This window comes from Entelurus aequoreus, linkage group LG03, assembly GCF_033978785.1.
Source record: "Entelurus aequoreus isolate RoL-2023_Sb linkage group LG03, RoL_Eaeq_v1.1, whole genome shotgun sequence".
NCBI lineage: Eukaryota > Metazoa > Chordata > Actinopteri > Syngnathiformes > Syngnathidae > Entelurus > Entelurus aequoreus.
The window spans coordinates 60922873-60937898 of record NC_084733.1 but is presented as its reverse complement, the minus strand read 5'-3'; the positions used below and the strand labels follow the sequence as shown (position 1 = coordinate 60937898).

The window sequence follows — 15026 nt, the reverse complement described above, 5'->3', positions numbered from 1 at the left end:
GAACTTTACTAAATGTAAATGGAGTTGAGACACTGGTATTGTGGACTTTGCTTAATGTAAATTTAGTTGAGACAATGGTATTGTGGACTTTACTAAATGTAAATGTAGTTGAGACACCGATATTGTGGACTTTACTAAATGTAAATGTAGTTGAGACACCGATATTGTGGACTTTACTAAATGTAAATGTAGTTGAGACACCGGTATTGTGGACTTTACTAAATGTAAATGTAGTTGAGACACTGGTATTGTGGACTTTACTAAATGTAAATGTAGTTGAGACACCGATATTGTGGACTTTACTAAATGTAAATGTAGTTGAGACACCGATATTGTGGACTTTACTAAATGTAAATGTAGTTGAGACACCGGTATTGTGGACTTTACTAAATGTAAATGTAGTTTAGACACTCGTATTGTGGACTTTATTGTGGAATTTACTAAATGTAAATGTAGTTAAGACACTGGTATTGTGGACTTTACTAAATGTAAATGTAGTTTAGACACTCGTATTGTGGACTTTATTGTGGAATTGACTAAATGTAAATGTAGTTGAGACACCGATATTGTGGACTTTACTAAATGTAAATGTAGTTGAGACACCGGTATTGTGGACTTTACTAAATGTAAATGTAGTTGAGACACTGGTATTGTGGACTTTACTAAATGTAAATGTAGTTGAGACACTCGTATTGTGGACTTTATTGTGGAATTTACTAAATGTAAATGTAGTTGAGACACTGGTATTGTGGACTTTACTAAATGTAAATGTAGTTGAGACACTCGTATTGTGGACTTTATTGTGGAATTTACTAAATGTAAAAGTAGTTGAGACATTGGTATTGTGGAACTTACTAAATGTAAATTTAGTTGAGACACTGGTATTGTGGACTTTATTAAATGTTAATGGAGTTAAGACACTGGTATTGTGAACTTTACTAAATGTAAATGGAGTTGAGACACTGGTATTGTGGACTTTGCTTAATGTAAATTTAGTTGAGACAATGGTATTGTGGACTTTACTAAATGTAAATGTAGTTGAGACACCGATATTGTGGACTTTACTAAATGTAAATGTAGTTGAGACACCGATATTGTGGACTTTACTAAATGTAAATGTAGTTGAGACACCGGTATTGTGGACTTTACTAAATGTAAATGTAGTTGAGACACTGGTATTGTGGACTTTACTAAATGTAAATGTAGTTTAGACACTCGTATTGTGGACTTTATTGTGGAATTTACTAAATGTAAATGTAGTTAAGACACTGGTATTGTGGACTTTACTAAATTTAAATGTAGTTGAGACACTGGTATTGTGGACTTTACTAAATGTAAATGTAGTTGAGACACTGGTATTGTGGACTTTACTAAATGTAAATGTAGTTTAGACACTCGTATTGTGGACTTTATTGTGGAATTTACTAAATGTAAATGTAGTTGAGACACCGATATTGTGGACTTTACTAAATGTAAATGTAGTTGAGACACCGGTATTGTGGACTTTACTAAATGTAAATGTAGTTGAGACACTGGTATTGTGGACTTTACTAAATGTAAATGTAGTTGAGACACTCGTATTGTGGACTTTATTGTGGAATTTACTAAATGTAAATGTAGTTGAGACACCGATATTGTGGACTTTACTAAATGTAAATGTAGTTGAGACACCGGTATTGTGGACTTTACTAAATGTAAATGTAGTTGAGACACCGGTATTGTGAACTTTACTAAATGTAAATGGAGTTGAGACACTGGTATTGTGGACTTTGCTTAATGTAAATTTAGTTGAGACAATGGTATTGTGGACTTTACTAAATGTAAATGTAGTTGAGACACCGATATTGTGGACTTTACTAAATGTAAATGTAGTTGAGACACCGATATTGTGGACTTTACTAAATGTAAATGTAGTTGAGACACCGGTATTGTGGACTTTACTAAATGTAAATGTAGTTGAGACACTGGTATTGTGGACTTTACTAAATGTAAATGTAGTTTAGACACTCGTATTGTGGACTTTATTGTGGAATTTACTAATTGTAAATGTAGTTAAGACACTGGTATTGTGGACTTTACTAAATGTAAATGTAGTTTAGACACTCGTATTGTGGACTTTATTCTGGAATTTACTAAATGTAAATGTAGTTGAGACACCGACATTGTGGACTTTACTAAATGTAAATGTAGTTGAGACACCGGTATTGTGGACTTTACTAAATGTAAATGTAGTTGAGACACTGGTATTGTGGACTTTACTAAATGTAAATGTAGTTGAGACACTGGTATTGTGGACTTTACTAAATGTAAATGTAGTTTAGACACTCGTATTGTGGACTTTATTGTGGAATTTACTAAATGTAAATTTAGTTGAGACACTGGTATTGTGGACTTAGCTAAATGTAAATGTAGTTCAGCGAGTCAGAGTTGGTTGTATTTAAGTGTTGGAGTAGGACTGGGAGCCGCTGGAGCTGCTTGAGTTTGCAACTTCTGACACATGGTAAATATCTGAAGGACAAAAAAAATCATACTTTTCATTAATGACACGCAGGGAATATTTCAAATAAATAAAAACTTACATCTTCGTTGGAGTCTGCTGATCCATTTTAGTCCAGCCATAGAAGAAATGCCACGACTTGTACTCTGATGGAAAGAGATACAAGTCAACAATCCACATTAGCTTCTAGTGTACTGTACTCTACTGTACTGTACCTTACTGTCCTGTACTGTATTACACTGTACTTTGCTATACTGCTCTCTGCTGTACTGTACTCTACTATACTGTACCTTACTGTGCTGTACTTTGCTGTACTGTACTGTACTCTGCTGTACTATACTCTACTGTACTCTACTCTACTCTGCTGTACTGTACTCTGCTGTTCTGTACAGAATACATGAAATGAAGCCACCATGAGAAGTTGAATTCATGAAGAAAAAAAAAAGATGACTAACGGCAGTTTGATTGGAGCTGGAGCCGCTGCCTGAAGTCGGCAGCTTTCTGGAGAGGATGGCTCGGATCTGCAAGGAGAAGCAAATTAACGTTCATTTCAAAACCAAGATGCTCTTAAACGTTCAGGTGTAAACTCTAAACTTTGACATTTTTCAATACTTTTTACTCAACTTGTTGTTCCCTGACAAGCAAAATAACCGTCATGTATTTGACACTTTTGGAGATGAACATAAAAGCACACGTTGCTCTTCTCAACAAGCAATAAGTGCTGCTATGCCCCGCCCCCACACCCTCGACCACTCTGTTTGGCTTGTCAACTTTGTATTTCTAAACACATTTATTTTACTTTTCATGAGTTTTGCTCTCTTTTGTCAAAGAAACCCCAACATATTTTTAGGAAAACTAGACAATGAAGCTTACGCCTTAAGCAAGTCTGACATAAGCAGGTTCTACTTCCGTTTTTTGAAAGATGAAAAAAATATTTAAGTTTTTAGGGCAATATGTTAGTTGGATAGTCAATACATTTGTATGTAATTGATAGAAAAGCTAAAAAAGCTAACATTTCTCGGATACTGTAAGTCCAATTACCTTTGAATCCCACAGTGTCCCAAAGACTAAAATGAAGAATCCCTAAGAAATGGAAATCAAAAAGACATTACACAAATTGACAGAATATAAAAAGTCACAGCAGTGTTTTAATATTTTTACCTGCAGTGAGTTGAAGAAGGCAAATGCAATATGGATCCCCTCATTTGTGGGTGAGATCATGGTCCCCACCCCCAAAGACCAGGTCAACCCAAAGAGAGGAGTCAGAATGATCACACATCTGGCAATGACAACCAGCGTGTGCGTTTCATCTGTGGCGTTTGCTTCCCTCACACCTCTTCTCAGCATTTTGAACAAGACCACGATTACAATCAGAATGTTTATGACAACGATGATCAGAGCCGGTATCACTAAGGCCAGCAGGGCCTTGGTCTTGACCCAGTTCAGCCAGCATGCATCGTTTTCTCTGATATATCCTTTCCCCGGGGCTGTGACAGCAACAGTGATAACAGCTATTATAAGAGGGCACACATAGCCAAACAGAAAGCCAATGGCCAACATGGCTGACTTCGACATGTGGGAGAAGACCATGACGGTTCGGTAGAAGAGGAGAAGTCCTGACACCAGCATCCAAAAGAATAAAGCCAGGTAGAAAAAGTGCATAAAAAATGTTGCGGTGCTACACGGTCCCAAAGGAACCTGATGATCCTCTCCTGGGTTTTCAAGTGGGTTCTTGGCAAAGGAGGCAGCAATAATGAAGCAAATGTCAGCAATCAACAAAGACAGGGCGGTGTTGACAATGGAAACATGGCGCATGAAGGCAGTGCTGTTCCTGGTCATGGCTTTCCAAACATATGCTTCAATGATGAGACATATGACAAGACTTGCCAGAGATATTCCAACTCCAACATATGTGATGACGTCCAGAGCAACTCGAATTGATTCCGGGATATCAGTTGCCATCAAGATGGAGAATGAGGTGAGGTGGTTGCAGTTGCAAGTCACAGTGTTGTTGATATCTGAAATTAAAGTGCAACCCTCATCATCCCAGGCACCCAAGTTATCAAAAATGGTATAGTTCCAGAAGACGCACTGCGGGTTATTTTCCAAGGAGTTGTTCAGTTTTTGGAAGCTCAGAGTAACATTCTGAATTTCTGCACTCACTCTGACAAGCGTCACTTCAGCATTAATGATGTCATTAAATTCAACAGACGTTCCTGTGGTTTGGGCGAGGGTGCCATTAAAGCTGGAGTTCCGAGGTGGAAGGACATTATCAAGAGTGGAGAAAACAATGGTGGTGATGGACACGTTGTTTAAGTCGGTGCTAGAAATGTCAATGACAACGCTGGAGTTGAAGTCCGCCAAGAAGAAGTCATTGAACGATGTTCTATTGAGCAGAATCGACCCAGTTCTGATGAGGAACTCTCCTACCAATCCGTCGGAGAGAATCTCCATCGAATCCAGTAATTGTGAGCTCGCATTGCGGGTGACGTTCTCTCTCAGAATTTCCCAGGACTCTCTGGCGTCGTCACCAATAATTACATCGACTGTTTCCAGCACATTCTGCAAATAAACAAAGATGTCAAAGTGAGGCTCATTATTGTACGAGGACACTTTACTCCAATGGACTTCTTTCATGTCCACGCCCCTCAGACCGGCTGAATAATGTTGATATAAGCAGTTGGTGACATAACCGAAACTATATTGATTGCAACTTGACCTTATTTAGCGACCGAATGAAAATCTGCCATTGTTGACATGGTTTTCCTCTATTTTTGCGTGTTTTCATTTGATATTTGATTCTCTTTTGATCACAATAAATATTTCCAACATACGCTAATCTTTCTTCCTATGGTTTCTGGGCTGTGGACATAAACAGGATTTACTTAAAGGCAACCTATTACGCAAAAGCAACTTTTCTTACCTACTGGCACCTGTTTTCGTGTAATGTATATGGGATCTGAATGAGTCTTGAAAATGTGAAATCGAAACATAGAAGCATGTCGGAGATATTTAGAAAAAAACCCTGTCTTCTTTCATACTTCCTCTGAACGAGCCATTTTGAATTAGCACAATTTTGACGTTTTTCCCAAATGTGATGTCAGCGGATTACTACCCATGTGTGGAGGTTGCCCTCTTGTGGGTTCCCTGATCACGACAGATCTTCTCGTGAGCCCGGTAGTCAGGTTTAACAATGGTGTTATTTGCGCACACGCGCCAGGACAGCACACTGTTCTGCGACTTTTCAGTCTTTTCTGCTTGCTCTCTCTCTCTCTCGTCTTGGCGTGGTCTTGCATGCTTGTGTGTGTGTCTTGCTCCAACTCCAACTCCATCCGTGTGACGTGGCCCCGGCTGCTGCTGATAAGCATGACAGGTGATTGGATGATCACCCCCAGCTGGGCAATCCAATCACCTGCCAGCTGTGCCTCAAAGCCGGTCCTTACACACCCCACTCCTGCAGCAGGCGCGCCGACCACGCCCCCTCCAAATCATGTATGATAGAAATGTATCCAAAGGGCTTTGCACGGCTCCGCCATTGTAGTTTGTGCTATAGACAATAAGCTCATTTTTTCTCTATCCTCTTGTTGTGGGGAAGACTGGCTCGTACATGCACATGCATCCTACGCTGTTGCCATTTATCATACAAAGTAGTGTGAAGTTCTAACTTACATCTGTCAGTAGACTCCATATGGAAGATAAAAACTACAACATGGCTGACAGGGGGGGAGAAGACACAGTCGAAGTGGAGGCTATAAGAGCATCCACAAAATGGCAAAACATCATCTATGCAACTTTTTAAACAAACAACCACCATTACATGTTATGTAGACCACAAGGAAGTGTTTTGAATGTAGAAAATAACATAATATGACCCCTTTAAATGGGTTCCACTTTATAAATGAAAACGGTAGTTTATCTTAAATCCATGCATCATTCCTTCATTTGTTTTTTGATACCAACACAAAAAAGCTGATAAATGTAAGACATTTTTAATTAGTAATAAGTAAAAAAAGTCACTTTTTTTTTTTGTATTTTAGTATTTATTAGTTTAATCAAAAGTATAACCAACTGAATAAAAGCGTCAAAATCCAATTTTTACAATCACATTTGAGTTCATCCGGAAGTAGACGTGGATTAGGACTTGGAGGTAAACAAAAGTCTCCTCTCTGAGCTGCCACCTTATCGTGGTAGGAGTTTGCGTGTCCCAATGATCCTAGGAGCTATGTTGTCCTGGGGCTTCTATGCTTCTTGGTAGGGTCTCCCAAGACAAACAGGTCCTAGGTGAGGGACCAGAAAAAGAGCAGCTCGAAATTCAAATCAAAGGACCCAGATTTCCCTCGCCCGGACGCGGGTCACCAGGGGCCCCTCTCTGGAGCCAGGCCCAGATGTAGGGCTCAATGGCGAGCGCCTGGTGGCCAGGCCTGTCCCCAAGGGGCCCAGCCAGGCACAGCCCGAAAAGGTAACGTGGGTCCCCCTTCCAATAGGCCCACCACTCATAGGAGGGGGCATAGAGGTTGGGTGCATTGTGAGCTGGGCGGAAGCCGAAGGCAGGGCCCTTGGTGGTCCAATCCTTGGCTACAGAAGCTATCTATTGGGATGTGGAACGTTTACTCGCTGGGGGAGAAGGAGCCTGAGCTGGTGCACGAGGTGGAGAAGTTCCGGCTGGATCTAGTTGGACTCACTTTGACGCACAACAAGGGCTCTGGAACCAGTCCTTTCGAGAGGAGCGGGACTCTCTTCCACTCTGGCATTGGAAACACTCAGAGGCGACGGGCTGGGGTGGCAATTCTTGTTACCCTCTGGCTCACAGCCTGCACATTGGAGTTAAACTCAGTAGATGAGAGGGTAGCTTACCTCCACCTTCGGGTGGGGGGATGGGTCCTGACTGTTTTTTGTGCTTACACATTAAATAGCAGGTCAAAGTACCCACCCTTTTTGGATTCTCTCGAGGGAGTACTGGAGAGTGCTCCCTCGGGTGATTCCCTTGTTCTGCTGGGTGACTTCAATGCTCACATTGGCAACGACAGTAAAACCTGGAGAAGCATGATTGGGAAGAACGGCCGCCAGAGTGGTGTTTTGTTTCTGGACTTTTGTGCTCGTCACAGACTGCCCATAACGAACACCATGTTCAAACATAAGGTTGTCCATATGTGCACTTGGCCCCAAGACACCCTTGGCCGCAGTTCGATGATCGACTTTGTAGTTGTGTCATTGGATTTGCGGTCTCATGTTTTGGACACCATCTGGACATGAGTTAGCTCTGATGGTGGGGGAGAATGCCGGTCAGACCTGGCAGGCCAAAACGCATCAGAGAGAGTTTAAATTCCCACCTCTGGAAGAACTTTGAATATGTCACGAGGGTGGCGCTAGACATTGAGTCGACCATGTCCCGCAGCTCTATTGTCGAAGCAGCCAATTGGAGCTTCAGCCGCAAGGTGGTCGGTACCTGTCGTGGCGGTAATCCCAGAACCTGCTGGTGGACACCAGTGGTGAGGGATGCCGTCAAGCTGAAGAAATAGTTCTATAGGGTCGTGTTGGTTCATGGGATCCCAAAGGCAGCAGACAGGTACCGACAGGCCAACCGGTGTGCAGATTTGGCGGTCACCGAGGCAAAAACTCGGACATGGGAGGAGTTTGGCAAAGCGATGGAGAGAGTATTGGGTATCGGACTGCCTGGTTGTGGCGGTCCACTCTCTGTATGATCAATATAAGAGCTTGGTCCGCATTGCCGGCAGTAAGTCAGGTCTGTTTCCAGTAAGGGTTGGACTCCGCCAGGGCTGCCCTTTGTCTCCGATTCTGTTCATAACCTTTATGGACAGAAATTTCTATGCACAGTCAGGGCGTTGAGGAGATCAAGTTTGGTGGCTGCGGATTAGGTGTGCTTTTTGCAGATGATGTGGTCCTGATGGCTTCATATGGCCGAGATCGTTTACCCCCATTATTTATTATTTACTTTTTACTTTTTAAATTATATCTCAATTCTGTACACTGCTGCTGGAATTTAAATTTTCCTGAGGGAACTCTCCTGAAGGAATCAATAAAGTACTATCTATCTATCTATCTATCTATCTATCTATCTATCTATCTATCTATCTATCTATCTATCTATATATCTATCTATCTATCTATCTATCTGTCTATCTGTCTGTCTGTCTGTCTGTCTGTCTGTCTGTCTATCTATCTATCTATCTATCTATCTATCTATCTATCTATCTATCCATCCATCCATCCATCCATCCATCCATCCATCCATCCATCCATCCATCCATCCATCAATCTATCTATCTATCTATCTATCTATCTATCTATCTATCTATCTATCTATCTATCTATCTATCTATCTATCTATCTATCTATCTATCTATCTATATATCTATCTATCTATCTATCTATCTATCTATCTATCTATCTATCTATCTATCTATCTATCTATCTATCTATCTACAAACCCCGTTTCCATATGAGTTGGGAAATTGTGTTAGATGTAAATATTAACGGAATACAATGATTTGCAAATCATTTTCAACCCATATTCAGTTGAATATGCTACAAAGACAACATATTTGATGTTCAAACTGATAAACATTTTTTTTGTGCAAATAATCATTAACTTTAGAATTTGATGCCAGCAACACGTGACAAAGAAGTTGGATAAGGTGGCAATAAATACTGATAAAGTTGAGGAATGCTCATCAAACACTTATTTGGAACATCCCAAAGGTGAACAGGTAAATTGGGAACAGGTGGGTGCCATGATTGGGTATAAAAGTAGATTCCATGAAATGCTCAGTCATTCACAAACAAGGATGGGGCGAGGGTCACCACTTTGTCAACAAATGCGTGAGCAAATTGTTGAACAGTTTAAGAAAAACCTTTCTCAACCAGCTATTGCAAGGAATTTAGGGATTTCACCATCTACGGTCTGTAATATCATCAAAGGGTTCAGAGAATCTGGAGAAATCACTGCACATAAGCAGCTAAGCCTGTGACCTTCAATCCCTCAGGCTGTACTGCATCAACAAGCGACATCAGTGTGTAAAGGATATCACCACATGGGCTCAGGAACACTTCAGAAACCCACTGTCAGTAACTACAGTTGGTTGCTACATCTGTAAGTGCAAGTTAAAACTCTCCTATGCAAGGCGAAAACCATTTATCAACAACACCCAGAAACGCCGTCGGCTTCGCTGGGCCTGAGCTCATCTAAGATGGACTGATACAAAGTGGAAAAGTGTTCTGTGGTCTGACGAGTCGAAATTTCAAATTGTTTTTGGAAACTGTGGACGTCGTGTCCTCCGGACCAAAGAGGAAAAGAACCATCCGGATTGTTATAGGCGAAAAGTTGAAAAGCCAGCATCTGTGATGGTATGGGGTGTATTAGTGCCCAAGACATGGGTAACTTACACATCTGTGAAGGCGCCATTAACGCTGAAAGGTACATACAGGTTTTGGAGCAACATACAGTATGTTGCCATCCAAGAAACGTTACCATGGACGCCCCTGCTTATTTCAGCAAGACAATGCCAAGCCACATGTTACATCAACGTGGCTTCATAGTATAGGAGTGCGGGTACTAGACTGGCCTGCCTGTAGTCCAGACCTGTCTCCCATTGAAAATGTGTGGCACATTACCACAATACCAAAATACCACAACGGAGACCCCCGGACTGTTGAACAACTTAAGCTGTACATCAAGCAAAAATGGGAAAGAGTTCCACCTGAGAAGGTTAAAAATGTGTCTCCTCAGTTCCCAAACGTTTACTGAGTGTTGTTAAAAGGAAAGGCCATGTAACACAGTGGTGAACATGCCCTTTCCCAACTACTTTGGCACGTGTTGCAGCCATGAAATTCTAAGTTAATTATCATTTGCAAAAAAAAAAATTAAAGTGTTACGAGTTATGAGTTATGAGTTTGAACAACAAATATCTTGTCCTTGTAGTGCATTCAATTGAATATGGGTTGAAAAGGATTTGCAAATCATTGTATTCCGTTTATATTTACATCTAACACAATTTCCCAACTCATATGGAAACGGGGTTTGTATCTATCTATCTATCTTCAGTTCTCACTGGATTTGTTCGCAGCCGAGTGTGAAGCGACTGGGATGAGAATCAGCACCTCCAAGTCTGAGTCCGAGGTTCTCGCCCGGAAAAGAGTTGACTGTAATCTTTGGGTTGTGGATGAGATCTTGCCCCAAGCGGAGTAGTTCAAGTACCCCTGAGTCTTGTTTACGAGTGAGGGAAGAGTGGATTGTGAGATCGACAGGCGGATCAGTGCGGCGTCTGCAGTGATGCGCACCCTGCATAAATCTGTCTTGGTGAAAAAGGAGGTGAGCCGGAAGGCAAAGCTCTCAATTTACCGGTTGATCTACGTCCCTATCCTCACCTATGGTGATGAGCTATGGGTTATGACTGAAAAGACAAGATCAGAGGTACAAGCGGCCGAAATGAGTTTCTTCCGTCAGGTGGCGGGGCTCTCCCTTAGAGATAGGATGAGAAGCTCTGTCATTCAGGAGGAGCTCAAAGTAAAGCCGCTGCTCCCCCACATCGAGAGGAGCCAGATGAGGTGGTTCGGGCATCTGGTCAGGATGCCCCGCGGACGCCTCCCTGGGGAGGTGATTAGGGGGGCGTTTAGGGGGCCACGGGAAAGACCCAGGACACGTTGGGGAGACTATGTCTCCCAGCTGGCCTGGGAATGCCTCGGGATCCCCCAGGAGTAGCTGGACGGAGTGGCTTGGGAGAGGGAAGTCTGGGCTGTTGCAAAGGTAGCATTTAGTAGGCTGTTAGCATTAGCCAGGCTAGCTGCAGGCGACAAAAAACGTACAGCATTTTGGAAAAAAGCATGTTGTCTGTTTACTTTTAGTCATGAGTAAGCATCTAATTGAATGAGTATTGTTTTCAGAGAGACAGCGCAGTGATCAAAGTATTTAAAAGTAATAATGTTGTGTTTTTTCAGGGAAACCTGCACATGAAATGAGGTCGGGACACCTCACACATCTCAGACACATAAGAGAGGAAATCCGTAGATTACAGACAATTTGAACAAAGGACAGACCTTACAGTCTGAAATTCCTCACAGGTATTAAAGTTGCATCCGTTGACAGTTGAGTTTGGCGGCACTTCTCCTTCATTCAAATCTCTCGTCCATCGGACGTCTTCATAGCTCATATAAGTAAATTCCACCAATTTCTATAATTTTTTCGAGGCAGTAAGTCTTTGTAAAATGGTACAGTTTGTCTTGGTACGATCCTTTGTTTTTTTCATTTTGTACGATCCATTTTTATCCAGATTGTTGCCCTCTCTCACATTTTAAACAAAGCCTTTATCCAATGAACCAACCCCCATAAAGCATTGCAAAATCATGTGTCCTTTAGAGCCCTATAGAACTGAGGAGGATCAGGAGAATCAAATTACTCACAAAAGTACCATATCAAACTACTTCCGGGTGGCATTGAGTTTACACGCTTGTTATTTCTAATTTACTAGATTGATAATGCTAAATGACAAATTTGAATATATTTGTTTTTTAGTCTTTGTTTTTAAAAACGGTTTGTTGTTTTTCTAATGTTGGTTGGAAATGCAAAAGGAAATGAAGGATAGTTGGATTATCTTACCTCCATCACATCTCGGTTCACTTCTTGGGAAACATTTGCAATTGTGCTCAGGAGGTCAACGATGGCTGAGATGGTTGCAGATGAATTGGAAATGTCTTCTCTTTCCTCCTGGACAACCTGACTAAGATTTGCAGCAAATTGTGGCACATCCTCTTCAATCAAATCCTACAAATGCAAAATGTGTGGATATTTGTGAAATTGTTAATGTAAGCTAAACTATGCATTGCCCCACATTTTATTGATTCAGTTGGGGCCTACCCCAGAAGACTATGGTACACCCTGGACTGGGTGCCGATCAATCAGAGGGCACATACACAATCGATTCAACTCAAACTAAAATGACCCCAAAGAACCGAAAAAGTGGCAGAAATGAACTTCACACCGACAATCTGACATGTTTGATTAATGTGAGCGACTGATTCGCAATGGTAAAAAATGGTCTGGCGCAAGGTAATCCAATAAAAACTATATGACTGAAAGATGCATGTACGGTGGACCTCCTCGCTAGCATGGGAATACTTCGTGGGCTACATCGAGCGGCCTTTGTAGCAGCGGAGTCAAGTGCTAGCGGTGACCGCCAATGGAGACGACATAAGCGGTGCGAGCGGAAGCAGAAGCGGGGATGCCGAGCGGGGCTAACAACAAAGAGAAAAGCTAACCAAAGAAGCGTGGAGTCTCCGGGTAAGAAGCCATTTAAACTAGAACTAGCCGGCGTCAGGCTGGATAATCCCTGCACACATAGAAATTCTCTTAGAATAAAACACAACTCACATAATGTTTTTTCTTTTGTGACCGTGTCAGAGGCAGACATACATTGTACTGAGGTAGCTAACTATGATGCGTTCAGTTTATCGCAACATCAAGCAAACAATCTGAATATCCCCGTCGTATCAATTCCTGGATATGGTCGAAACTATTTAAAGTGCAATACGCATAATAAACGCAACATTATTAATATTGCTACTTCGGATAATTTCAACAAACAATCCTCAAAACAGCCCACTACCTATAATATGGGCTTTTTAAACATAAGATCATTATCTTCCAAAACGTTATTAGTTAATGAAGTCATTAGAGACAACAAACTTGACGTCGTTGGTCTCGCCGAGACCTGGCTCAAACCAGACGATTTTTTTGCGCTAAATGAGGCATCTCCTCCTAACTATACCAATACACATGTTGCCCGACCTCTTAAAAGGGGAGGGGGTGTCGCACTAATATACAATGAAAACTATAATCTTACACCTAACCTAAATAATAAATATAACTCGTTTGAGGTGCTCACTTTGAGGTTTGTCACACCGCTGCCTCTCCACCTGGCTGTTATCTACCGCCCCCCTGGGCCCTATTCGGACTTCATCAGTGAATTCTCAGAGTTTGTTGCTGATCTAGTGACGCACGCCAACAATATAATCATAATGCGGGACTTTAATATCCATATGAATACCCCATCGGACTCTCCATGCGTGGCGCTCCAGACTACAATTGATAGCTGTGGTCTTACACAAATAATAAATGAACCCACGCATCGCAACCGTAATACGACAGATCTAGTGCTTGTCAGGGGTGTCACCACCTCTAAAGTTACGATACTCCCGTACACTAAAGTAATGTCCGATCATTACCTTATAAAATTCGAAGTTCTGACTCATTGTCAACAAACTAATAATAATAATAATAACTACTATAGCAGCCGCAACATTAATGCTGCCACAACGACGACTCTTACTGACCTACTGCCTTCGGTAATAGCACCATTCCCAAATTATGTGGGCTCTATTGATAACCTCACTAACAACTTTAATGACGTCCTGCGCGACACCATTGATAGTGTAGCACCGCTAAAGCTAAAAAGGGCCCCTAAAAGGCGTACCCCATGGTTTACAGAAGAAACTAAAGCCCAGAAATTATCATGTAGAAAGCTGGAACGCAAATGGCGCGCGACTAAACTTGAGGTTTTCCATCAAGCATGGTGTGATAGTTTAATAACTTATAAACGCATGCTTACCTCAGCTAAAGCTAAATATTACTCAAATCTCATCCACCTCAACAAAAATGATCCTAAATTTCTGTTTAGTACAGTAGCATCGCTAACCCAACAAGGGACTCCTCCCAGTAGCTCCACCCACTCAGCAGATGACTTTATGAATTTCTTTAATAAGAAAATTGAAGTCATTAGAAAAGAGATTAAAGACAATGCATCTCAGCTACAACTGGGTTCTATTAACACAAATACGACTGTATATACGACGGATACCGCCCTCCAAAATAGTTTCTCTCTCTTTGATGAAATAACATTGGAGGAATTGTCAAAATGTGTAAATGGGACAAAACAAACATTATAAAAAAATAAAAATATTCACATTTTTTTTACGTAGATTCCACTTGATGATGGCGCACTTAAACGGCAAGACCACCAGAGTCTGGTGTGATGATCATTGTCATTAATAATAATCCATAATAGATGATGGTCATTACCATTATTAATAATCCATAATAGATGATGATCATTACCATTATTAATAATCCATTATAGATTTGATTATTACACTTCCTATAAAGCACCCTGTCATTTATTCATTCATATTTTACAAACTATTTTTGTTTGGCATCGGTGTCTCATTAGTAAGGGCGGCGTGTGGATTTACAAACAAATAAACTCCAGACAGCGAGTCTGTTCCTGCAACCTGCGCTCTTCCTGGTCCGATAAAACGTGCTGTAAACCACAAGCGTAATATTACAAAATATTATCATTATTATTATCGCCAGTTTAACGGCAAACATTTTTAGATTATTTCTACCAAAAATATCTCCTGTGATTAATCTCGATTTGCCTTTAAATCCAAGCTGACTGCTGATTGGTCAGCTGCTGCATGCTGTCAATCATTGTCACCTTGGCAGGAAGGCAGCCAATCA

General features: G+C 41.3%; 1 protein-coding gene across 6 annotated transcripts in view; it reads right to left on the bottom strand.

The window, feature by feature from the left end:
* Positions 1–1413: 1413 nt before the first annotated feature.
* The window catches only part of LOC133646691 (mucin-2-like), a 108279-nt gene continuing 94666 nt past the window's right edge, over positions 1414–15026 (bottom strand). For all 6 annotated transcript variants that reach the window (XM_062042345.1, XM_062042344.1, XM_062042346.1 and 3 more), the window contains 6 exons: positions 12111–12275; positions 3659–5059; positions 3539–3580; positions 2953–3018; positions 2580–2643; positions 1414–2508 (listed from right to left, as the gene is read on the bottom strand). In XM_062042345.1, coding sequence (XP_061898329.1) covers positions 2438–2508; positions 2580–2643; positions 2953–3018; positions 3539–3580; positions 3659–5059; positions 12111–12275 — 1809 coding nt within the window. In that variant the 3' untranslated portion in view covers positions 1414–2437. The remainder of the gene's footprint in view (positions 2509–2579; positions 2644–2952; positions 3019–3538; positions 3581–3658; positions 5060–12110; positions 12276–15026) is intronic.